Source organism: Neomonachus schauinslandi, chromosome 16 (genome assembly GCF_002201575.2).
Source record: "Neomonachus schauinslandi chromosome 16, ASM220157v2, whole genome shotgun sequence".
Lineage (NCBI taxonomy): Eukaryota > Metazoa > Chordata > Mammalia > Carnivora > Phocidae > Neomonachus > Neomonachus schauinslandi.
The window spans coordinates 47365097-47390817 of NC_058418.1; the positions used below are offsets into that span (position 1 = coordinate 47365097).

Sequence of the window (25721 nt, forward strand, 5' to 3'; positions counted from 1 at the left end):
GAAGCGATTCTGCTGGCAGAACTGTGTCTCCCTCCTACAGCAAAGATCGGCTCTAATCCTTCACTCCAGACTGGGCTGTACCTGTCTGAGTGTCTCCTGGGATCAGGGTTAGCGGTTACACGAATGCTGGTTCCTAAATCCTGGTTGCTCTTCGCTGTGAGGGCCATCACTACCATGAACGTGAAGGACCCGCAGCCACCCGCGGCCAACGCAACACAGAGGGTCAAGCCATGGAAGGAGGATGGTGTCTTCATTTCATTTCCCACGGGACGCTGACAAAGTGAGACAGGCCAGGAGCTGGGGAGGGCTGGTGCCTACCTGATGACCCGAGTGTGGCCTTGTAAGGTTGTGCCAACTTCCCCGCTGCCATCTTTCCACTTATAAAGGTCGACCCGCTGGTTACTCTGAAAAGAAACAAGGGAAAGAAGGCAGCCAGGAGCACATGAGAACACATGCTCTCACTGCAATCTGCCTAGGGCTGAGAAGAGGAAGCCATGGAGAAACCAACGTGCATGGCAGAGATCCTACACACTGACTTCCTTACCAAGCCATCAGACGTGAGTACGCTTAGCATCTGAGCCAACCTCAGCTCAGTACCCAGGTCCTTAAAAGTTAGTGCTGTCTTCAAAGTGAACCCACCCTGGGGTGCCTGCGGGGCTCAGTCGTTAATCGTCTGCCTTTGGCTCAGGTCATGATCCCAGGGTCCTGGGATCGAGCCCCGCATCGGGCTCCCTGCTCCGTGGGAGGCCTGCTTCTCCCTCTCCCACTCCCCCTGCTTGTGTTCCCTCTCTCGCTGTGTCTCTCTCTATCAAATAAATAAATAAAATCTTTAAAAAAAACACAAAAAACCAAAGTGAACCCATCCTGAACAGGTACAGACAGCTACACTGAAGCTACAGACCCACTACTGAGCACGTGAGTGATGGGTTATAGAGATGTCCCCTGGCCGACAGAAGGACCACATCCTAACGCGGAAGGTCACACACCCATCTCTCCAGCTGCTGTCACACTAGATGTTTTTAGCGCAAATTTCCCACCTATCAAATGCCTGGAGTCCTTCTACCACACTTTAAAAACACATATGCACAAGAAAGAAAACAGAACTAACACCAAACGGGTGTCCCTAGGAGGCAAAATTATACAAGATTCCTTGAAATATGCCTATACTAAGTTTCTTAAAGGCTTAAGTAAAAAGACACAAGAAAAACCAGCCAGAAGAAACCACACTACAATAGGGAAAGGAGGAAAGGAAAAAGCTGCATTTCACTAAAAGAAACAACAAGCCAGCAAAATATTTAAATATCATGAGCTTATGAAAAACACCAAAAGTGAATAAAAACAATAACCGTCTAATTACTAAAAGGTATCGAATAATTTCTGAACTGACACATAAGATGCAAGTACATTAATATCTATATATTACCAGAAATGCCAGTTTCCAATTCTAAACCTGCATTGGGCTCTGTGCTCAGCAGGGAGTTTGCTTGTCCCTCTCCCTCTGCTCCTCTCCCTGTCTAAAATAAATAAATAAAACCTTTAAAAAAAATCGTATCTCTGACAAAAGTCTAGTATCAAGAATATATAAAGAACTCTGACAACTCGGCAGCAAAAAGACATACAACCCAATTCCAAAATGAGCAACGGACTTGAATAGACATTTCTCTAAAAAAGGTCTACAAGTGGCCAATGGGCACATGAAAAGATGCTCAACATCATTAGTCACTAGGGAAATGCGAATCAAAACCATAGTGAGATACCATTTTATACTCACTAGGATGGCTGTAATTTAAAAATTAAAGAAAAAAGGGGTGCCTGGGTGGCTCAGTTGAGCGTCTGCCTTGGGTTCGGGCTGTGATCTCGGAGTCCTGGGATCGGCCCCTGTGTCGGGCTCCCTGCTCAGCAGGGAGTCTGTTTCTCCCTCTCCCTCTGCTCCTCCCCCTTGCTTGTGCTCTCTTGCACGCCCTCTCTCTCTCAAATAAATAAGTAAAATATTTTTTAAAATAAAAATTAAAGAAAAAAAAAAACAGAAAACAACAATTCTGATGAGGATGTAGAGAAACCGGAACCTTCGTCCATTGCTGGAAGGACTATAAAACTGCTCAGCTACTGTAGAAAACAGTCTGGTCATTCCTCAAAAAGAGAAACACAGACTTAGCATATGACCCTGCAATTTCACTCCTAAGTATTTACCCAAAAGAAGTGAAAACAAGTACTCAAAGAAGTACATGTACACACATGTTCATTTATGCCTTATTCACAACAGCCAGCCCAAAATGTCCACCAGTGAATGAACCGTTAAACAAAATGTGTTACGGCCGTACAATGGAAGAGTATTCGGCCATAAAAAGGAGTAAAGCACTGATTCATGCTACAACGGAGATAAAGAAGGCAGAGACAAAAGGCATGTATTGTATGGTTCCAATTATAGGAAATATCCAGAACAGATAAATCCACAGAGACAGAGCACAGACTGGTGGTTGCCAGGGGCTGTGGGGAGGGAGAATTCGGAGAAACTGCTGAATGATAAGGGGTTTTAATTTGGAGTGATGGAAATGTTTGGGAACTAGAGAGGGGCATGGTTGTATAACATCGTGAATGTAGTAAGTGACATTAAATTGTCCATTTTAAAATGAATGTCAAAAAAATAAAAAGAAAAAAGAAAAGAAAAGAAAACAATTGCCCCCCCCCAAAAAGGGTTATCTCACCACTTATAAACGAATGTAGTGTTAATCCACTCGGGCCAAGTACTGACTGGTCAGCCTAAAGCAGTGGTTTCTAATCAGGGGCGATTTTGCTTCCCAGGGACATTTAACAATGTCTAGAGGCATCTTTGGTTGTCATGAATACGGGGAGGGCAAGGAGGAGACGGGGACTTGGAGACAGAGGCCAGGGATGCTGCGTGATCTCTCACAATGCACAGGACAGCCCCTGCCACAAAGAATTATCTGGCCTGAGATGTCACTAGTGCCAAGGCTGAGGACCCCGGGACCAAATGTCAAATGATCAGGGGCTGAGGGTGAGAGGGAGAGAAAGTCCTAGAGGTATAAGCCAACAAAAAGAGCATTGTTCCTAACATACAGGAAAAGGGTTGGGAATAGAAAAGCAGGAGACTGGCCCTCCCTTCTCCTTCAGAACAGTCCCCTAAACCAGCTCCACCTCAGACGTCTATGGTGAGAGTCAGACAGTCAGATTCTATTTTGGAAATGACAGGGAAGAGCAGCTTTTTGTTCCTTCTGAAGCTGACAGCGTTGCTCTTCTTTCTTTTTCCTCAGACGCTTTCCTCTCTCAGACTGTCATTTCTGGTAAGAACAGACCCAGACAGCGCCGTGAATGGTAGCATCTCCGGGATGATAAGACGGGTTCTTTTAAATACCGTCCTCCCGGCCCAGTGCAAAAGGAGCCAAAGGCTTAGATTTCTAATTGTTCTAGGAGAATAGGATGCTAATAGAGAATCTGGCGAAAGATCCCAGAGATGATCTAGCCCAGATCCTTTTTCAGTATGAATCCCTTCGAAAACCTAATAAAACGTATGCATCCTTTCCCTGAAAAAAATTCACATATAAACAGGAACATAAAATCTCAGGGGGTTAGCTGATCTAATGAATCCCAATCAAGACAGAATCCCTTCCTTTGAGTGGAAGGGTGTGTGGAGTCCTCTGATCCCTCTGAAAGCAATGAACATCACAGTCACTGGCCAGTTACCTTCCTGCCAGTGAAAACAGGTTCTTATCACACACAGAAATGGAGGCATCTACTCATTTCCCTTTCAAAATCTGGAGCCACAGAAACACAAGATCCGACACCACGAGTGCCAGCAAATCTGCTCATCACATCTAGAAACACACACATGCACGCATGTGTATATATATGTCAGTAATTTGCCTCAATCTTCCTTCTAGAACCATCCATACTTCTTCTCTGCCTGAGAAGTGATGGTTACATTCTCTTTTCTACATAGAACATAGACCTACTAGCCCCAGCTCACACTTTTAAAAGCCTTTTCCTGCACTGCTTAAATGAGCTCACCGAAGCTGCAAAATAGTGTGCGAAGCTGTCATGAGGGTTCCACTGCACAGCTCCAATGTCCCATTTGCTCTGGCGAGAGATCTTTCGGTGACCTTCGAAAGGGGCATCTAGATTAACGATGTATAAGAATCGGCGGCTAGGAAAACAACATCAACATTATAACGATGTAACAGCATTAGCATTAAGACATTTGGAAAAGTACATTTGGAATTACATATGGTTTGCAAACAGCGCTCAAAAAAACCCCAGATGTGTATGACGTTCATCTACTCGGAAAGGCATACGACAGATGAGAGGGAGCCACATCCCTGTGCGAGCCTGTCTTCAGACATGGCCTTCCCCCTGGATCCTTGGAAGTCTGACATCTGCCCACCGGACTCAGCACCAAGCCTCTCTGGTGTTTCCCAATCACCCCACTAGGGTTGGTCCCTGCGTCCACACTACTCCCACTATGCAGTTTGCTTTGTGAGGGTAGCATTTATCTCTGTAGTACAACTACTGATGGTAAGGCTTCGGTCCCGAGCCAACTGGCTGGAGTAGGGACCGTGTCTCCAATCTCTGCAGGTCTCTCCTCACCAGGCACAGTGCTCTGCATTCAGTAAACGTGCCCTACACACATCACTCATCTCTTGGTCAACTATCCAGGAGAAAATCTCAAATTCCCTTGCAAGTTGCCGACCTGGTGAAAGCAACTAAATTAAGTCTGTTGGGAAGGAAATAGTAACCAATAAAGTAATAGTGAATATAACATATTAGGCGCTGATAATGTTCAAGGTGCCAATCAATATAAAGGCTCTGAAAACAGGAGTGTCCTGTGTTCACCTATCTTCCCTTTGCTTTAAGTGAAAAATCCTTGGTGTGTGAATCGACATCTCAGCAGCCATTAGTTGTCATTAGAGAACACGCCAAGCTCCTGGGTATCACTGAGGATAGGTGGGCTCGATGAAGAAAAAGATTAATCATCCCTGCTCAGAGGAGATAGGAAATGCAAGTTAAAATGGCACATCAAACTCTAGCAGAAACCCGACAAGAGAGGCTTGGGGGGAAGCAGGAAAACACAGGCAAGACCCAAATTCACAGAACTTCCGGAACTTCTGGTGCAGAACAAAGATCTAGAATCTCTGACCCCCTCTGAAGGAATCACCTGATCCTGTAGCAGGGAGGATGGCATCTTTCCATTAGCACCAACAACAGGAAAAAAGGCCGAGAGCTATCCATGTGGGGCGCGAGTCAAGAGGGAAGGTCAGAGGCATGACAGAGCAAAGGGAGACCCACAGAAAGCAAGCACTTCAGGATAAACACATCTGATCGAACATACATGTGTATCTTCATTCCTCCATGAAGACCCACGAAAGTAAGAGTAAAAACATAAAACACAGAAACCCACAAAGACAAAGAGAGAGGAAGTGAAGAGCACAAGGACAAATGGTAACTGATGGAAAGAAAGCAAACACCCACGTGCCTGCAAAGGGGACGTGAATGAGAGGGAAGCTGATTCACACTGCAGAACCCAAGCAAGCCCAGGAGCTGGAGGCTTCGGCCTACGGGCAAGGGGAACAGAGAGGCTGCAGAACCAAACGCAGAACAGAACAAGCATGGTTTGAAAGAGCACTAAGGAGAGTGGTTTATGCACACCCCAGAGAGCCAGGTGACCACCTCTCCTTCACCCGGCTGGAGGGGGGGACGTGCTTTAGAGAAACTACTTGACGGGAGCCCCAGGCCTGGGACAAAAGGCACAGCAGCGTGTGAGGATAAGGAGCTGTACTTAAATTTTTTTTTTTTTTTAAAGATTTTATTTATTTATCTGAGAGAGAGAATGAGATAGAGAGAGAGAGCATGAGAGGGGGGAGGGTCAGAGGGAGAAGCAGACTCCCCGGTGAGCAGGGAGCCCGATGCGGGACTCGATCCCGGGACTCCAGGATCATGACCTGAGCCGAAGGCAGTCGCTTAACCAACTGAGCCACCCAGGCGCCCAAGGAGCTGTACTTAAAACAGGGCACTGAGGTGGGGTGTGAGGCCTCCCGGCCTCTGCTCTACTCAGTACTCACAACACTGAGCTTTCATCTTGAGACAACGACAAGTGACAAGAGGATTCTTCTCATGGGAAAATGACCAGCCCAAGAAAAAAACAAAAGCAAACAAGTTAACAACACAGAACCCAGGAAATAACAACATCTGGGTGCCCGCCAAAAAAAAAGGGGTCTGGTTCCCACCTGATCTCCCTCCAATGAACCCCACCGTCACACATGTAAACTGATCACTCTTGGACAGTAACAGAGAGCCAGTGAGTATCAGTCACCAGAGGAAACATGAAAGACAGGCACCAACATGATCGAAAGAAAAAAAGGAAATAAGTAGTGCAGAGGAAAGAAGAAACCTAGAATGAACATTGTCAGAGAGGTAAAAGAAGACAAGGTAAAGAACAGAGAACAAGAGAGAGCTCCTGGAAATGAAAAGCATAACCAAAATAAAGAAATCTGATCGAAGAGTGGGAAGTTAAAGCTGAAGGAAACTCCCAGAATGCGAAACAAAAAGGACCAAAAGAAAATTCACACAGGATATCCAAATAGGACTAGGAGCAGCTCCAGAAAGAATGAGAGCAGGAAGTAGAGGGGTGGAAATTACCAAAGACGCAGTGCAGGAAAACTTCTCCAAACTGGAAGACACAGACTTCCAGAATGAAAGGGCCTTCCAACAGTGCTAAAAATTACTCTGGATCTTAATCTCAGTGGGGATCGCATGGGCGAATATATTTGTAAATTTACTTGAGCAGTTCACTTAAGTACATACTTTATATATTTTCAAGTTCAATGTAAGAATACGAAATGGTGAACCTTTAAGATTATGTTGAAAAATAAGATGGATATATATGTATCTAAGAGCACACCAAAACAGGAAAGCTTGCCTGACTTCCAGTGAAGTGATCCCATTCCCTCCTAGGATGCTACAAATAACAATAGCCACATCAGTGAATGCAGAAAAGTCTAACATTTGAGACACAGTTATCCCTTAGCACCTCTGTATTTTATGGTTGTTAATATGACCACATGATGCCAAGTATATATTACGTTTCTGTTTAGATAAAACAAGGAATGATGCATAAAAAAGAGGGGCTCTCCAAGTGCCCAGCACAATGAATGAAAAAAAGACATACACCAAGGCAATCACAGTAAAAATTTCACATACCTGGAGGTACAAGTAACACTAGAGACAAAGATAGCATTTGAAAGCTTCCAAAGACAAAAAATAGGTCACATACAAAGTCCAGAATCAGAATGGTATAGGACCTTTCAAAATTACTCTGAGAAAAGAACCCCAAATACTGATTCAGCCCAAAAACGGTTATATAACTAAACTGGAAGGAGGGGGGAGGTCATGTAAGGGACACACAGAGGAAAATAAAAGTGCTAAATCCTCATCTATTTTAAGAAGTCAATTTGTTTTGGGGCACCTGGATGGCTCAGTTGTTAAGCGTCTGCCTTCAGCTCAGGTCATGATCCCAGGGTCCTGGGATCGAGCCCCACATCAGGCTCCCTGCTCAGCGGGAAGCCTGCTTCTCCCTTTCCCACTCCCCCTGCTTATGTTCCCTCTCTCGCTGTGTCTCTCTCTGTCAAATAAAGAAATAAAATCTTAAAAAAAAAAAGAAGTCAATTTGTTATATCTATGATGGATAAATCAAGATACCGAGTATATGTGTACTATTTGGAACAATGGAGGCAACCCCAAAGAAAAAGCTAAAAGAGTCTCAATTAGTTGTTTCTAATGAGTGGGATCAGAGGTAAGGAAAAGGTGAGATAGGATTCTGCTGTCTGACAATATAATCCTTGTAATGCTATACTGACTTTTTCAATTATATATATGTATTTCCTTGATTTTAAAAAACCAGGTTTAAAAACTGAGTAGTTAATGAATAATATATCCCCAAAACCACCGACTTGCACACTTTAAATGGATAAACTGCATGATCTATCAATTTTATCTCAATAAAGCTGTTTTTTTTTCCCTAACTGAGTGCAGAGGCGGCAGTAAAGAGACATACCAATTGCTCCTTATCTGTGCATCCAGTATGACGTAAGAAAATGGTAATGGTAACTGTCTCTGGGGAGGGGGTCAAAAAGAAGAAGGAAAACTTACTTCTCACTGCATAGCCTTTTTAATTATTTAAATGTCTGCTACATTTAAGGTAAATTAAAATATTATTTCAAAATAAAACAATGAAATAGAAGATAATTCATTAATCTATAAGTGGGTTCGGGGGCGCCTGGCTGGCTCAGTTAGTAGAGCATGTGACTCTTGAACTCCGGGTTGTGAGTTTGAGCCCCATGTTGGGTGGAGAGATTAGTTAAAAAAAAAAACTGATAAATGGGTTCATAAACAACTAAGTTAATGAAAATACAGCAAACTCAGAGAGGTCGTGAATATGAAAGGCGAGGGGAGATTCTGGCCATTAAGTGGCAGCACACTGGTACCATGGCGGAGTGATGAGCAAATGTTGGGATGGCGCTTAGTTGCCAGAATCTTAAAAATGCTGGGCCAGAAGACACCACAGAAATTATGTAGCTTGATTTCTTCATAACAAAATCAAATTCCTTCACAAGAAAACCGAAGTCCAGGGAGGCCGAGTGGATAAGTGTCCCGGGACTCACAGTAAATGGCAACGCCAAACTAGGACCCAGATGCCCTCAATCCTGGTAACTACCTGTGAGACCACAGCAGACCTACAGAGTCCAGGCAATACACAGAAAACTGTAATTCTAAGACCAAAGTACCAGTCACTAAAATTTAAAAGGAATTTTACTGCTTACATGTTAGGGCAGAGACAAAAATAAATGGCAAACAATCCCTCTAAGTACCCCCCCGCCCCTGAGGTCACTAGGAGAGCAGAACAAAGCCCTATGACCACAATCCTTAAAGAGAAAGAGTATTTTCCAACTTCCAGAAACCTCCTTATTTGCAGTTTCTTCCCAGAAATCGCAGCAGGGGAATGCTGCAAGCTCACTTACCCGGAAAGCACAGCATGCTGCCCAAGACGGTCCACAGACATTGCAGTTGCCTGAGAGAGAGAACACACGTTCAGTTTTGCCCGCGAAGCCAGCTTAGGTTGGAGAAGACACACAGGTAGTCACCTCAGGGTCTTCCTCTTCCTATGGCCCAGCTAAGTCCCCAACTGGCAGGAAGGATCCATTGCTTACAGGGGACGCTTTTACCCCCTTCTAATCCTCACCCAATCTCACACTCACCTGCCACAATAGGGTGGTTGCTATCTGTTCCCCGATACCAGGATTACCCACAAGCAAGCTGGCATATTCTAAATTGAGAAGACATAATCTAAGACCCTTAGGGAATCTAACTACCTCAGAGCTAATAGAGCCCCTTCCAAGCAAAACTTAACCTAGGACATCACACATGCACACACACACCACCCCACACCACCCCACCCCCATGCCCTTCCAAAGGCCATGGCTCCTCCTCCAAGCCAAATGGCAAGTGGTAATATTCAAACACCACCCGTGCTGAATCTGTGGTCATAGTCTTGTTATTGAGATGCTCAGCTCCCATTTAATCTGAGATTTCTAGCACATTCTAATGATTTCCATTTCCTAGGTCTCCCAGTTCCTAGGGAGCACCATCTTTTCAGGATCCATTGTCCAATTCCCAAAAGACCAGACTGAATCAAAAGAATTTGCATTCAGCTGAAGCATGAGGCTGACTTTAATCATGGCAGTTATAGCCCTAAATTCTCTTATTTGGACAAGTCCAAATCCTGCTGCATTCTCAGGACATTACTGCACACTCTCATACATCCTCAGAAATATGTCACAGGTAATATCGGGGACGAGAAGCCAGAGCGCTCTCACTGGAGGCTAAAAAGTGATTGTTATGCATCCTCATCCCACTAGAGTCGTGAGCAGAGAAAAACCCAGCTGGAAAGGCAGGCAGTGAATGAGATGCAATTTCCACACTCTTCTGAACAATTTAGAGACAAAGGTATGAAAGAAGGCAAGATGGTTCCTCCAACTAGAGGTAGTACAATCTTTCTAGAGGGTGTGTGGTAGACAGCAACAGAAGACGGCTCCAATATTCTGGGATTTAGCAGACGTGATTAAGGACCCAAATCAGTTGACCTTAAGATATAGAGTCCTGAAACAACCCAAATGGCCACGAGCAGGTGAATGGCTAAACAAAACATGGTATACACATACAATGGCCTACATACTATGGTATGGATGAACCTTGAAAATATTATGCTAAGTGAAACAAGCCAGGCACAAAAGAACAAATATTGCATGATTCCACTTACATGAGGTATCTCAGATAGGTAAATTCATAAAACCAGAAAAAATAGAGGAGGCAGGGAGTGGGGAATGGGGAGTTACCGTTTAATGAGTACAGAGCTTCTGTTTGAATTTTTTTTTTAAAGATTTTATTTATTTGACAGAAAGAGAGAGAGCACAAGCAGGGAGGGCAGCAGGGGGGAGAGGGAGAAGCAGCAGGGAGCCAGATGCAGGACTCAATCCCAGGACCCCAGGATCATGACCTGAGCCAAAGGCAGACGCTTAACAACTGAGCCACCTAGGCGCCCCCAGAGTTTCTGTTTGAGACGATGAAAAGTTCTTGAGGGTTGTGGGGAAACAGAGAAACCCAATCCCATCAGCCCTTTAAATCTAGGTCTAGAGGTCAGAGACAGAGGCAGTCAGAGATTCTAAGGGTGAGGCATTTAACATGAGGAAGATTTGCTAGCTGTGGAGAAGGTGGGACCGTACAGGAAGGCCCTGAAAATGACCCCTAAATTACAACCAGCAAGAAAACAGGGACCTAGGGGCACCTGAGTGGCTCAGTCAGTCAGGTGTCTGACTCTTGATTTCAGCTCAAGTCAAGATCTCACAGTTGTGGGATCCATGCTGAGTGTGCCTCTGCTCTCCCCCCAACCCCCCAACCCCGCTCTTGGGTGCTCTCTTTCCCTCCCTCAAATAAACAAATAAAATAAATCTTAAAAAAAAAAAAAAAAAAGGAGGGGCGCCTGGGTGGCTCAGTCATTAAGTGTCTGCCTTCAGCTCAGGTCATGATCCCAGGGTCCTGGGATCCAGCCCCGCATCAGGCTCCCTGCTCAGAGGGAAGCCTGCTTCTCCCTCTCCCACTCTTCTGCTTGTGTTCCTTCTCTTGCTATCTCTGTCAAATAAATTAAAAAAGAAAGAAAGAAAAGAAAGAAAGAAAGAGAAAGAAAGAAAGAAAAAGAAAAAAAGAAAGAAAGAAAAGAAAGAAAGAGAAAAGGGATGGGGCACTCATCTGGCTCAGTGGAAAGAGCATGCAACTCTTGATCTCGGGGTCATGAGTTTGAACCCCATGTTGAGTGTAGAGATTACTAAAAAAATAAATAAATAAATTCAAAAATAATAAAATAAAAGACATCAATCCTATTTTAAATAAATAATTTTTTTAAAAAGGGGCGCCTAGCTCTGACTCAGTTAGTTGGTAGAGCATGTGACTCTTGATCTTGGGAGTCATGAGTTCAAGCCCCATGCTGGGAGTACAGCTTACTTAAAAAAATGAAAGAGGGGCGCCTGGGTGGCTCAGTCATTAAGTGTCTGCCTTCGGCTCAGGTCATGATCCCAGGGTCCTGGGATCGAGTCCTGCATCGGGCTCCCTGCTCTGCGGGAAGCCTACTTCTCCCTCTCCCTCTCCCCCTGCTTGTATTCCCTCTCTCGCTGTGTCTCTCTCCGTCAAATAAATAAATAAAATCTTTAAAAAAAAAAAAAAAGAAAGAAAGGAGGGGAGGGAGGGAAAGGAAGGAAGAAAGAAAAAGAAAACAGGGACGGGCCTAAGTCCTATAACCCCCAGGAACTGAATTCTGCCAACAACCTGAATGAGCCTCAGTAGATTCTTCCTTAGGCAACTGAGCCTCCAGATGACAACCCAGACAACTGACACCCGGATTTCAGCTTAGAAGACTCTAAACACAGAAATGAGCCAAGCAATGCCTGGACTTCTGACCCAGAGAACTGTGAGCTAATAAATGGGTATTGTTTAAAGCCGCTAAGTTTGTGGTACCATGTTAACAGAGAGTGGCCTGGTAATAACAATGATGATAATAAAAGTCAAGGCTTTGACTCAAAAATTGCACCTCCAGAATCCATCCAAAACACAGAAAAACTTTTATACAGAGAGTTGCTTATTTCATTTTATCTATAAGTAAATGATGTGTATTTACATAACAATATTCTCAGTGTTTAAAAACCACACAGAAAAAACCCAGGAGCCAAAACTGCAAATAGAGTATCATAACTCACCATATCACCTTATCAGAGGAAGTTCTTTTTAAAAAGTAAGACACAAAAGCCCACCTAACAGATGTGTCCCTACTCCTATCCCAGAAAAAAGGGCCAACATCATGTTCATAGCACATTAAGGAGGGTCATGCTCGGCTGTCCCAAAGGGAAAATGGAGAGGAAGAGAAGGGCACCTAACCAGAGTAAAGCTGGTGCTCCAGGGCGGGGGGACAGGAGTCCCCCCTGGAGGCTTCCCCACCTTAGGGCACCAGGCAGGGAGCAGCTGAGAGATGCTAAGTCTGGGAGTCAGGGGGTTAAGAACCACGGGAGCCACATGATCCCACTGCAGGAGAGGGAGCAGAGCCCCAGTGATGGCTGAGAGAGAGAATTCCCTTGCTTGCTTGCTCATGCTACTTCAGTGGCTCCCACAGTCCACAGGTGAAGGACAACACCCTTAGCATGAGCGTAAAGATCACTTAGACCTCTCTTCGTCTCACTTCCACAGCCCGACTCACGTCTCTCACCTTCCAACCCCATCCCAACACCCCCGCCATGATAAATTCTTTATTATGAATTCCCTCTAGACCTCCAAATTCAAGCAAGCACCACCCTCTCACCTCTGGACCCCCACACCCGCTGCTTCCTCTGCCTGGATAACACTTCTCTCCCTTCTTCACCTGGCCAATTCCCTCTTGTCCTTCAGGATTCAGTGCAGGCTCATCCCAGGAAGTTATTCTGACCCATCCCTCTTGTACACACCCAGTGGGTCACCTGTGCTTCCCTTGTGCTTCCATAGTACTCAAAGCTTATCTTTACACAGTACTTGGGATACTTTATAATAATCCTCTATTTACTGATACATCTCCTCCATTTGACCTCAATTGCTTACAAGTAAAAATCAACTCACTAGGGGCGCCTGGGTGGCTCAGTCGGTTAAGCGGCTGCCTTCGGCTCGGGTCATGAGCCCAGGGTCCTGGGATCGAGCCCCGCATCGGGCTCCCTGCTCGGCGGGGAGCCTGCTTCTCCCTCTCCCACTGCCTGCCTCTCTGCCTGCTTGTTCTCTCTCTCTATCTCTCTGTCAAATAAATAAATAAAATCTTAAAAAAAAAAATCAACTCACTAGTACAATGCCTGGCACAGCCCATGGTATGTACTGAATAAATGCGAGCTACCAGACACAATATAGGTCTTAAAAGTTTATGCTGCACAAAAACTTGTACAGAAACGTTCATGGCAGCATGAGTCCTAACAGCCAAAAAGCAGAAACCACCCAAATGTCCAACAGTTGATGAATGGATAAACAAAATGTGATATATCCCTACAATGAAATATTAGTCGACCACAACAAAGACTGAACTTCCGCTACATACTACAATGTGGATGAACCTTAAGAAGAACTAAGTGAGGGGCACCTGGGTGGCTCAATCGGTTGAGTGCCAGACTCTTGATTTCGGCTCAGGGCGTGATCTCAGGGTCATGAGATGGAGCCCTTCTTCGGGCTCCATGCTCAGCAGGGAGTCTGCTTGAGATTCTCTCTCCCTCTCTCTTTGGCCCTCCCCCAACTCCCTCGTGCACGTGCTCTCTCTAAAAAAAAAAAAAAAACTAAGTTAAAGAAGTTAATCACGAAGACCACATACTATGTGATTCCATTTCTATGAAACGTCCTAATAGGCACATCTATAGAGAAGAAAGCGGAACAGTGATTGCTTAAGGCTGGGGTAGTTGGAAGCCTGGGTGCTGACGGTTAAAGGGTACAAGGTTTCTTCTTGGGGTGAGGAAAATGCTCTAAAAATGATGGTGGTACTGGTTTCACTCTGTGAGTACACTGAAACCCACTGAATCGTGTACACTTCAAGCAAGTTAATTATACGATGTGTCAACTATATCTCAATAAAACTGCTACCGATAAAAGGCTTATGCTATAACATTTTCATCTTTTAGACAACGACAGGTATGATACTTTACAATGGTCAGGTGACAATGAATTTGGAGATGGATTGCATTACCAATCCATTTCGGATTTACAGTTCAATTTTCGTACAAACACAATGATTCTCTCAAAAAGTTTATCTCTCTGGGAAAAATCTGTAATATACAGCTTCATAAGACTATCTTTCTACCCTGATTCAATGCAGAAGAAAGCCCCTCTATAGAGACCACTGCTATCTGCAGAACAAAATCTCGATTTGAAGGGACTAGGAAAGAAATCAACTCTTCCTCTTTCAACCCCAGCTGAATTAGAAAGAGCTGTTCAAAAACATGAAAACACTTTGCCTGTTCATCCTTCCACATGATGCAAAATGGGAAACGTCCAATCAACACAAGTCAGAGCTAGGTCAGGTCCCCAAAATCAGTTTGTCACATGCCTGAGCAACGACTGTAATGTAACTATCAGATCACAAATTAAAACCAATGGACATAAAAAGGATCAGAGCATTTCAAATGACAAGATCCAGTCTCTTTAAATCAGAGACAGACACTGCTGCCGAGGCTGTTTTTAAAACCATCCTCATATAATACCTTCTAGGTTTGTATCAGAGGTTGTGTTCACACACTCAGCACAATGGGCGCTTTCTGGGAAGTCTCACTCTTTATTTTTTTTTAAAGATTTTATTTATTTATTTGACAGAGAGAGAGAGAGCACAATAGGGGGAGTGGCAGAGGGAGAAGGAAAAGCAGGCTCCCTGCTGAGGACCCTGGGATCATGACCTGAGCCAAAGGCAGATGCTTAACCAACTGAGCCATCCACGCGCCCCGGGAAGTCTCCCTCTTTAAAATGAGAACATCCTCGCATTCTCGCAAGCTGAAATGGCACACACTGGGTATGACTAGGAAAATCACCTAACCTTTCTGAGTCCCAGGTTCCTCATCTGTAAAATAAGAAAGTGGATGAGCTATCTTCCAAAGGTCCTTTCAGCTCCATAAGACTATTTTGTCAGGCTATGCGTTGCTTCCTTACACAAGTTGTCTAATATAATCATAATCATTAACACGTATCAAGTACTTAACATATGCTGGTCACTGTGCTAAGTGCTCTGTGTTGACTACCTCATATAATTGTCACAGTAACTGTCAGGTGATGTGCAGAAAACAGTAGAGCAGGCATGAGACTGCTCACCTCAGAAAGGCCTGCTTGCAAGGCTGGTTCTTGGCTGGTGTTTGGGAACTCGGGATTTGGAGTGTTCCCACCATTCCCTAACTGATAAGAATGGCTCACTGTACCTACACTGTGTGTACAACGTGGTTTATGCTGAGCTCCTGCTGCCCTTCTGGGGTGTGGAGTTGTGGTTCACGCTAGCCACAGGGTGCTTACGTGACCAACCCCAAATAAAAACCTTGGGCACTGAGACTAATGAGCTTCCCTGGTCACATTTCCTACGTATTGCTATAATTCGATGCTGGAGGAATTAAGCATGTCCTGAGTGACTCCATGGTAAAAGGTCTCTTGCACCTAGTTTCCTCCAGACTTTACTCCATGTGCTTTCGCACTCTGAATTTGCTTTGTGTCCTTTCACTGCAATAAATCATAACTGCAAATACAACTGTGAGTCCTCCTAGTGAAACTAGACATAGCGTGGGGAATCCTGGACACAGGTAGATACTATTATTCTTGTTTTATGGATAAAGGAACTGAGGCTTAAAAGGAACTAACTTGCCCAAGATCACATGGCAGAGAGATGACATAACCTGGATCCTAACACTGGCACTCCAGTACCATACCCCTGAACACTTGGCTGTACCCTACTCCTCCCCCATTCTTCACTGCATTTTCATATCAAAATTTCTAGAAACCAAATAATTTGCAGGATTCACAACATAACAGTCACTTCCACCAAAAATAGCCCTACTGTGCCCTTCCGTTCCCACAGTTTCCAAAATGAACTTTAAGTGAAACTAGAAAAGCAGGGACCAAAGCTGAATGGCTCCAGGAAAACGTCTGGACTATTAACTATTCATAACATTCCACTTAGCTAAAAAATTCACCAAGTTGTGTTTTGTTTGTTATTTTGTTTACTTAGAGCAGGAAAAAAAAAAGGCCTCAATTTTTATCTATCTGGAAAAGTCGCAATAATGCTGAGACTAATAAGTCACCCACCATTAGGGTAGCAGGGAACACACTTTCTGCTGAGATGCCCCATTTTTCATTTCAAGAAGCAAGAAATTGAGTAGCAAGAAAAAAATTACTAGAGAATGTCTCTATGAACCCAGGATATAGATTTTTCTTAAGAAGACTGGAAAAGCACAATCCATAAATTCAACTGCATCAAAAATACACTTCTGTTCATCAGAAGATAATACAAAGACAATGAAAAGGGAGACTATATTTGTAACACAGGTAACCAACAGAAGATTAGAAACCAGAAAAAAAGGTTTAATTCTTCCAAATCGATAAAAAAGAGACAATTCAATAAAAAAGGACATAAGACATACACAGGCATTTCATGGAAGAAATACAAAGCCAATTAAATATATGAAAAGATATTTATCTTAATCAGTAATCAGGGAAATACAAATTAAACCCAACAAAGGTAGACCAGGGGCGCCTGGGTGGCTCAGTCGTTAAGTATCTGCCTTCAGCACAGGTCATGATCCCAGGGTCGGGAAAGCCTGCTTCTCCCTCTCCCACTCCCCCTGCTTGTGTTCCCTCTCTCGCTGTGTCTCTGTCAAATAAATAAATAAAATCTTAAAAAAAAAAAAAAAGGGTAGACCATTTCATAGGCACCCGGTAGGTGGAAATCAGAAGGACAAGAGCTTGACGTGGGCAGGGAATTTTGTCAATTTTGTGCACTGCTTATCTTGGTCCATTCAGGTTGTTCTAACAAATTACCATAGACTGGGTGGCTTATAAACTGCAGAAATTTATTTCTCACTGTTGTAGAGTTTGGGAAGTCCGAGATCAAGATGCTGGCATCCTGTTTGTCTGGTTTGGATTCATTTCCTAGACCACCCAGGTGTAACCTCATGTGGCAGAGGGGGAAAGGGAGAGGAGCCCAGGAAAGGGCACTAATCCCACTCAGGAGTGCTCCACACTTCTGGCCCAATCATTTCCTAAAGGCCCCACCTCCTACTACCATAACCTGGGGTTAGACTTCAACATATGAATTGTGGGCGGGGCCACAAATATTCAGACCATCATCCTGCCATCCCTAGTGCCTGGCATACAGTAGACTCTCAATAAGTAATTGCTGAAAGGATGGGAAATTTAAATGTCTGATAACCCCAAGTGTTGACGAGGATATGACTCCAAAGGAATTTTTTAAGCTCACTGCTAGGAATATAAAATCTGAACCACTTTGGAAAACAATCTGATATTTGCTGATGAGGCTGAAGTACATGCACAATCTGTGGCCCAGCAATTCACTCCAAATAAATACCGTATTTATATATGATCATCTACAGTAAAAACTGGAAACAACCCAAATGTTTAATGACAGAGGGATAAATCGACTGTGGCACATTCATACAATGGAATACTACTTCACAGCAAAATTAGTAAACCACAGGCATGGTAGTCAACATGGATGAGCTTCAAAAACAATATAGTAGGACCAAAAAAAAAAAAAGCAAGATTCACAAAATTCATACCATATGATTTCATCTATAGAATAGTCAAAAACAATCGAAATAGAACAAAATATTGTTTACAATTACATATATGTGTGCTAAAACTACAGACAAAAGCAAATAAATGATTAATCCCTGCCTCTAAAGGGTCTGAAGAGAGGGATATGTTCTGGAAAAGGTATCCAGAGGGTAAATTTAACTAGAATGGTCTATTACATAAGCTGTGGAGGGTACATTTTATTAATGTTCTTCACATGGTACCCATAGCACTCACATGTGTGATAAATTCCTAATAAAATAATTTTTAAGCCAAAAAATTTTAAAATGTCATTAGAAAAATGCCTCATAGGTGCGGCTGGGTGGCTCAGTCAGTTAAGCATCGGACTCTTAATCTCAGCTCAGGTCTTGATCTCAGGGTCATGAGTTCAAGCCCCGAGTTGGGTTCCACGCTGGGCATGGAGCCTACTTAAAAAAAAAGAAAAGTGCCTGACTCTTGGTTTCAGCTCAGGTCATGATCTCAGGGTCCTAAAATCGATCCCCACTTTGGGCTCCCCGCTCAGTGCAGAATCGGCTTAAGACTCTCTCTCCCTTCCCCTCTGCCCCTCCCCCCGACTCTCTCTCTAAAATAAATAAATATTAAAAAAAAAAAGAATGCCTGATAAAGACTATACCACAGAGGCACCTGGCTGGCTCAGTTGGTGGAGCATGGGACTCTTGATCTCGGGGTTGTGACTTCAAGCCCCACATTTGGTGTAGAGATTACTTAAAAATAAAATCTTAAGGGGCGCCTGGGTGGCTCAGTCAGTTGAGCTTCCAACTCTCGATTTCGGCTCAAGTCACGATCTTGGGGTTGTGAGATCCAAACCAGTGTCAGGCTCTGTGCTCAGTGCAAAGTCTGCTTAAGATTCTCTCTGCCTCTCCCCGCTCCCCACTTGAGGACACACACGTGCACGCTCTCTAAATAAATAAAATCTTTAATAAATAAATAAATAAAATCTTAGGAGGAAAAAAAAAAACGCCAGGGGCTCCTGGATGGCTCAGTCGGTGGAGCGTCTGCCCTCGGCTCTGGTTGTAACCTGGGATCGAGCCCCGCATCGGGCTCCCTGCTCAGCGGGAAGCCTGCTTCTCCCTCTCCCTCTGCCGCTCCCCCTGCTTGTGCTCTCTCCCTCTCTCAAATAAATAAATAAAATCTTAAAAAAAAAAAAAAAACCCTAACTTATCCCTCCTTTGATGAAAATGCTTCAGTGATTTCCTGTTGCCTGTAGAATATAAATTCCTTATTTTGGACTGTTTTATGTGCTGGTCTCGGCCTACTTCTCAGATCACATCTTACACCTACTGTTCCCTCCGTGACTGTTTATTTTCATCTTTCTCCAGCTGCTCCACTTTGAGCTCCCTGAGGGTAGACATTTTGCCTTGTTGACCCCTGCTGTCTCCCTGGTGCCTAGAATAGTGCTTGGTATGTGGTAGCACTCAACAAATATTTGTTGAATGAAAAAATATTTAAAAAATCAATTATGTTGATTAACAGTATTAACAGGAATTAGGAAGAAGTGTTTAGGTTTTCAAAAAAAATTTTAGAATAATTTTAGACTTACAGAAACACAGGGAAGACAGTACAGAGGGTTACCATATACCCTGCACCCAGTCGCCCCTATTAAAAACATCTTACACTAGTATGGTACATTTTCTACAATTAACGAAACAAAATTGATATTATTAACCCAAATCCGTACTTTACTCAGATTTCCTTTGTTTTTACCTAATGTCCTTGTTCTGTTCTGGGATTCCATTCAAGATACCACGTTACATGTAGTCATCATGTCTCCTCAGGCTCCTTGGCTATGACAGTTTCTCAGACTGTCTTTGATGACTTTGACAACCTCAAAGAGTACTAGTCAAGTATTTTGCAGAATGTCCCTCAGTTGGGATTTGTCTGATGTCTTTCTCATGAATAGACTGGGATTATGGGTTTTGGGGAGGAAGATCCCAGAGATAAGGTGTCATTCTCATCCCATCATATCAAGGCTGCTTACTGTGAACATGACATATCACTGTTGATGTTGACCCAGCTGAGGTAGTGCTCATCAGGTTTCTCTACTGTAAGCTTCACTCTTTTTGCCTTCTGTCTATACTGTACTCTTTGGAAAATAGTCAGTATATGCAGCCCAGACTTAAAGAGTGGAGACTGCTTCCTTCCTTCACTTCTTTCTTTCTTTTTCTTCAATTAATTGCTTATATCAGTGTGAATTCTTAGATATTTATTTTATATTTTGGATTATAATCCAGTAGTACTTTATTTTATTATTTTCACTTTGTTTCTCAAATTGTCCCAGCCTTCACCACTGGGGGCTCTTCAGGGGGTTCATGTGTTCTTGTGACATACTCCCATCACTGTTTTCATTTGTTTGTATGTCTTTTATTTTTTAATTATTTTTTATTATTTTAAAAAAGATGGGGCGCCTGGGTGGCTCAGTCGTTAAGCGTCTGCCTTGGGCTCAGGTCATGATCCCAGGGTCCTGGGATCGAGCCCCGCATCGGGCTCCCTGCTCAGCGGGAAGCCTGCTTCTCCCTCTCCCACTCCCCCTGCCTGTGTTCCCTCTCTCGCTGTGTCTCTCTCTGTCAAATAAATAAATAAAATCTTTAAAAAATAAAAATAAAAAAAATAAAAATAAAAAAGATTTTACTTATTTGAGAGAGAGAGAGCGAGATAACAAGAGAGAGCACAAGCAGGGAGGAGAAGGAGAAGCAGGCTCCCTGTTGAGCAGGAAGTCCTATGTGGGGCTCGATCCCAGGACCCTGAGATGATGACCTGAGCAGAAGTCAGCTGCTTAACCAACTGAACCACCGAGGCACCCCTATATATCTTTTAAATATACAGTACTTCCGGGGCGCCTGGGTGGCTCAGTCGTTGGGCGTCTGCCTTCAGCTCGGGTCATGATCCCAGGGTCCTGGGATCAAGCTCCACATCGGGCTCTCTGCTCTGCGGGAAGCCTGCTTCTCCCTCTCCCACTCCCCCTGCTTGTGTTCCTTCTCTCGCTGTGTCTGTCAAATAAATAAAATCTTTAAAAAAAAAAAAAAACACACACACACAAAAGGTCAATTTGATGTTTTGTGTGTTTTAAATACACAGTACTTCCTTATTTTCCGGCACTACAAGATGCTTAGCTCTTATCATGTATATTTCCTGCTGTAGTCCCCAAATTAGCCATTTCTCTAAGGATCTCTGGTTTCTTTTATTGGAGAATGACATTAGAAACCAAGATCTGGTGTTAGATGTGCTCACTGCTCTTGGGGTGTTATTGCCTCTAGGTGCTCGCATCTGACAAAACAGGAAATGTATGTGTGTACTAATCCATGTGTATACATATATCTGTAAATATTTCCATATGTAATCATCTGCATCTATATTAAGCTGAATATGAGTTCATACTTAACATCTTCTACTCTAATCCATTATCACAAGTGACATTGGATCCACCCTTTGCTTATCAGTAACCTCCCACTCTGTGACAAACTGGGTCCCCCTGCCATCCTCCATCCATTTACTTACTTGTTCATTCCAAAAGACACGTACAGTGGTTTCAGAATTGTTAACCTGAGCACAGTGCTTATGTGCAGTTCTTTTCCCCTTTAGTGTTACAGACTCCACTAAGGCTTTCATCATTTTTTTAAAAAAGATTTTAAGATCCCAGGACCCTGGGATCATGACCCAAACTGAAGTCAGATGCTTAACTGACTGAGCCACCCAGACACCTCAGTCTTAAAGTTAGGTTTTAAAAAAATCAACTTGATATTTTATCACAGCTTTAATCATAATCGCCAAAAAGTGGTAGCAACCTGAATATCCACAAACAGGTGAATGGATACAGGCTGTGGTCTCTCCATACACTGGAATACTACTGGTGGGCAATAAAAAAGACCAGACTAACTGATGCTCAACAACATGGGTGAATCTCAAAGGCACTGGGTTAAGTGTGAGAGGCCAGGCTCAAAGGGTTCTATACCGTACATTCCTTGTCTTACAGAAATCACCTCAGCAGCTGCCAAAGGAAGTGCTATACGTTAACTGTGGTGCTGGTTACAGGACTATATACATTGGCAAAACTCAACAAATTGTCCACATAAAAGGGGGAATTTTATTGTACATTAATTATACTTCAATAAACCTGGTTTAAAAAAAAAACTGCTCTGGCTCTGTGGAGGATGAATTGGAAGGCAGCATAAAGCTAGGGTGCAGGGAGAGTGGTCCCTGAGTAGGGCCAGCTACTTTGGAATACTGAGTTTGAGACATCCCACAGATGCCAAAGCGGAGACATTAAGCAAACTTTTTTTTTTTTTTTAAAGATTTTATTTATTGACAGAGAGAGACAGCGAGAGCAGGAATACAAGCAGGGGGAGTGGGAGAGGGAGAAGCAGGCTTCCTGCTGAGCAGGGAGCCTGATGTGGGACTCGATCCCAGGACCCTGGGATCATGACCTGAGCCGAAGGCAGACGCTTAACGACTGAGCCACCCAGGCGCCCAAGCAAACTTTTGCTATGAGTTCAAATTCCTGTCTTCACAATCTCTTTCTGAACTGTTTCTGCTCTTCCCATTGGTTTAGAGATTTGTGAACTGCACATTCCGCCATCTTACCTCTTTGCCAGGGGAAACGATTTCAACTCCAATGCCCTTTCTAATAGCACAGCCACTTGATAAAGTGGCTATTTAAATGGCAATTAATTCAATTTTAATTAAGTTAAAAACGCAATTTCTCAGTTGCACTAGCCCCATTTCAAGTGTCCAATGGCCACATTTCCATCATCACAGAAAATTCTATTGGAGACTGTTGCTCTAGAAAGTTATCTCTAGGGGTGCCTGGGTGGCTCAGTCGTTAAGCGTCTGCCTTTGGCTCGGGTCGTGGTCCTGGGTTCCTGGGATCAAGCCCAGCATCAGGCTCCCTGCTCTGCGGGGAGCCTGCTTCTCCCTCTCCCACTCCCCCTGCTTGTGTTCCGTCTCTAGCTGTGTTTCTCTCTGTCAAATAAATGGATAAAATCTTGGGGCGTCTGGGTGGCTCAGTTGGTTAAGCGACTGCCTTCGGCTCAGGTCATGATCCTGGAGTCCCGCATTGGGCTCCCTGCTCGGCAGGGAGTCTGCTTCTCCCTCTGACCCTCCTCCCTCTCGTGCTCTCTGTCTCTCATTCTCTCTCTCAAATAAATAAGTAAAATCTTTAAAAAATAAAAAAATAAAAAATAAATGGATAAAATCTTTAAAAAAAAAAAAGAAAGTTATCTCTAAGTTTTCTTAACATTCATCGATTCCAGGGATCAGTTCAGAGTAGTTGGCAAGTACCACAGGTTCTTTGCTATTAATGAGTGATAGTAACATCTCAAGGCATGGCTTTATAAAAGTGAATGACACTTGTAGAAACTGTAGAAAAAAATTTCACCTTTCAGCCTGGGCTTTTTCTCTGAAAAACCAAAATGCTTTAATTTTTTAAAAAATTATTTTTAGAAGAGGCAGGGGATTTTGAAAAGCATATTGTTCTGTCCTCCCTTTTCAGAAAGACAATATGAAGAGTTTTGATTTTTTTCTTTCTACATGAATAAAGTTAATAAAGGGGGTCTGGATCCCTTCCAGCTGCCACCAGAAACAACCACAAAACCATGCTAATTCAAACTAAGTCGTACCCTTCCAACTGAATAGAAAAATCAGAAAGAAAAATAGAGGCCCCCGCAAGGCAGTTAAATTACCCAATTTACTTTGTTCTCTTACTATGACCACTGCTGTTCAGGCTTAATTATTTGATATTGCTTCATACATCCTAATATATGTGTCAGCACCCTCTCTGCAGGTCTCTTCAATTACAGCTCTATACAGAGACTACCTGGGTTTCTCTGAGAATTAAAGCATTTGCAGATTAGTAGCTTCCAAATTAATAGGCTCAGAGGTAACTATACATGACTCTGTTACCAGTCCCCAGTGAAAGCAATTAACAAGAAGGGTAACAGGAATGTGGTGCTTTTTCCCTAGGAGTCTGGCGCCTCCCATGGGGCAGCAGGCCTCCCAGAGACACCATGCTGACAGTGCAAAGTGCCCTAGAATCCTTTAATTCGAATGGTGCTGCTCAAATTCTCCATGGGGGCTATGTATCAGAGGGAACCACAGAGCAAACCGGTGGGTGGCTCCTCCACTCATTAATCTTTATGGCAAAAAAAGGGATGGAGTTTTAGAAAGAAGAAACCACATCACCCCTTGTTGTAATCCAGATTTGCCTTCAGTACAAATCACCTGAGTACTGATACAGTGTGCAGTGTTCTTCCAGCAAGGGCTCAGTAAATTCTTGTTGCATAAATCCGTGGATGGAAGCCTGGTACACAGAAGGTAGTCAATAAATATTTGTTGAATAAATGGAGAGAATCACCCAAGACACTGTCCCAGGTGATGGGGAAAGGGAAATGGGGTATTTATTATGAAATTACTGTATGACAGATTGCTATAATATGAAGCAAAGTACTGCAAAGAACTAACAAGAGCCCTGGGGCCAGATGCCTGCATTCAAATCCCAATTCGGCCACATAATGGGAGGCCTTGGCCAAGTCACTTGAGACCAGCCAAACAGGGATCATCTCCCCCGTTTGGAAAAAAGGGATAACATCGACTTATCTTGGTTCTTTCATGAATTAGAAAAGGTAAATGTAGATAAATCACTTAGCATAAGGGCTAGCATTAGGAAGGCACGAAATACAAAAATGGTTAAAAAAAAAAAATCCCTAGTAAATGCTAAAGTAACTTGGGGCTAACCACGTGCCTGTCACTGTGCCACATATCCTCAATATATCATAAAATTCGGGGTGCCTGGATGGCACAATTGTTAAGCGTCTGCCTTCCGCTCGGGTCATGATCCCTCCCTGCTCCACAGGAAGCCTGTTCCTCCCTCTCCTACTCCCCCTGCTTGTGTTCCCTCTCTCGCTGTGTCTCCGTCAAATAAATAAATAAAGTCTTAAAAAAAAAAAAAATATATATATATATATATCATAAAATTCTCACGGCAGCCCTATGAGGCAGGCACGACCCTCACCTTCAGACAGGTGAGAAAGCTGATGCGCTCAGAGGAGATGGCAGGCTAGGGCTGAGCCCGGATTTCGAACCAGGGATTCGAACCTGGGCAATACGTGCCCCGCACACTCCTATTCCCTATCTGGTATTTTCCACTATTCTAGCATCAGCAGCCACCTAAAGCTGCCGAAACAGGCACTTTATAGTTTTGTGTTTCTTTTAATCGAATCCACTCCAAAGTCCTGTGAGGGAAGGTTACCTCCACGCAGCTGAGGCTCAGAGAAGTTCTGCGACTTACCCAAAGTCACTAAGCCTCGAGCACCCAGCCTCGCAGAGCAAACCCTCTCGCTCACCACCCAGGTGTTGGGAAGCCTCTCCTCAACACTAACTCGCGCGCAGTCTCTGCGCTCTGGTGTCCCAAGGCAGACCCTACTCCCCGGACCCCCGCGGGGAACCCCCATATCCCGTCCGTGCCCGCCCCAACCGCCCCCAAAGGTCATCAAGGCTCCCCTCGCCCGCTCGGGTCTGACAGCTCCGGGTCACCCCCTTATCCCTCTTCCCCAGCCCCGGCTGGACGGTCGCTCCGCCACCCCCGAGACGGACCCGGCAGCGTGGGGGAGGGGAACGGATGAGGGCGCATGCCCAGAGGGCTCCATTTGGCCCCCGGCTCACCTGGGAGTCGCGGAACTCCACCACCACGTTCTCGCTGCTCCATCGCGCCGCCATCTCCTGCACCCGACCGCCCCCGCCCTAAGACTGCGCGTTTCCACTCCCCTAAACCCGCATTCCCGGGGTCGGTGAGCCCCACGCAGCCCGCGAGTAAG

The 25721-nt window shown here is 44.1% G+C and overlaps 1 protein-coding gene across 1 annotated transcript in view; it reads right to left on the reverse strand.

The window, feature by feature from the left end:
• WDR59 (WD repeat domain 59) overlaps positions 1 to 25721 on the reverse strand; it is an 84184-nt gene extending 58463 nt beyond the window's left edge. The window contains exons 1-4 of the mRNA XM_044911453.1: positions 25570 to 25721; positions 9030 to 9079; positions 4027 to 4162; positions 319 to 404 (exon numbers count right to left, since the gene is read on the reverse strand). Coding sequence (XP_044767388.1) covers positions 319 to 404; positions 4027 to 4162; positions 9030 to 9079; positions 25570 to 25623 — 326 coding nt within the window. The 5' untranslated portion in view covers positions 25624 to 25721. The remainder of the gene's footprint in view (positions 1 to 318; positions 405 to 4026; positions 4163 to 9029; positions 9080 to 25569) is intronic.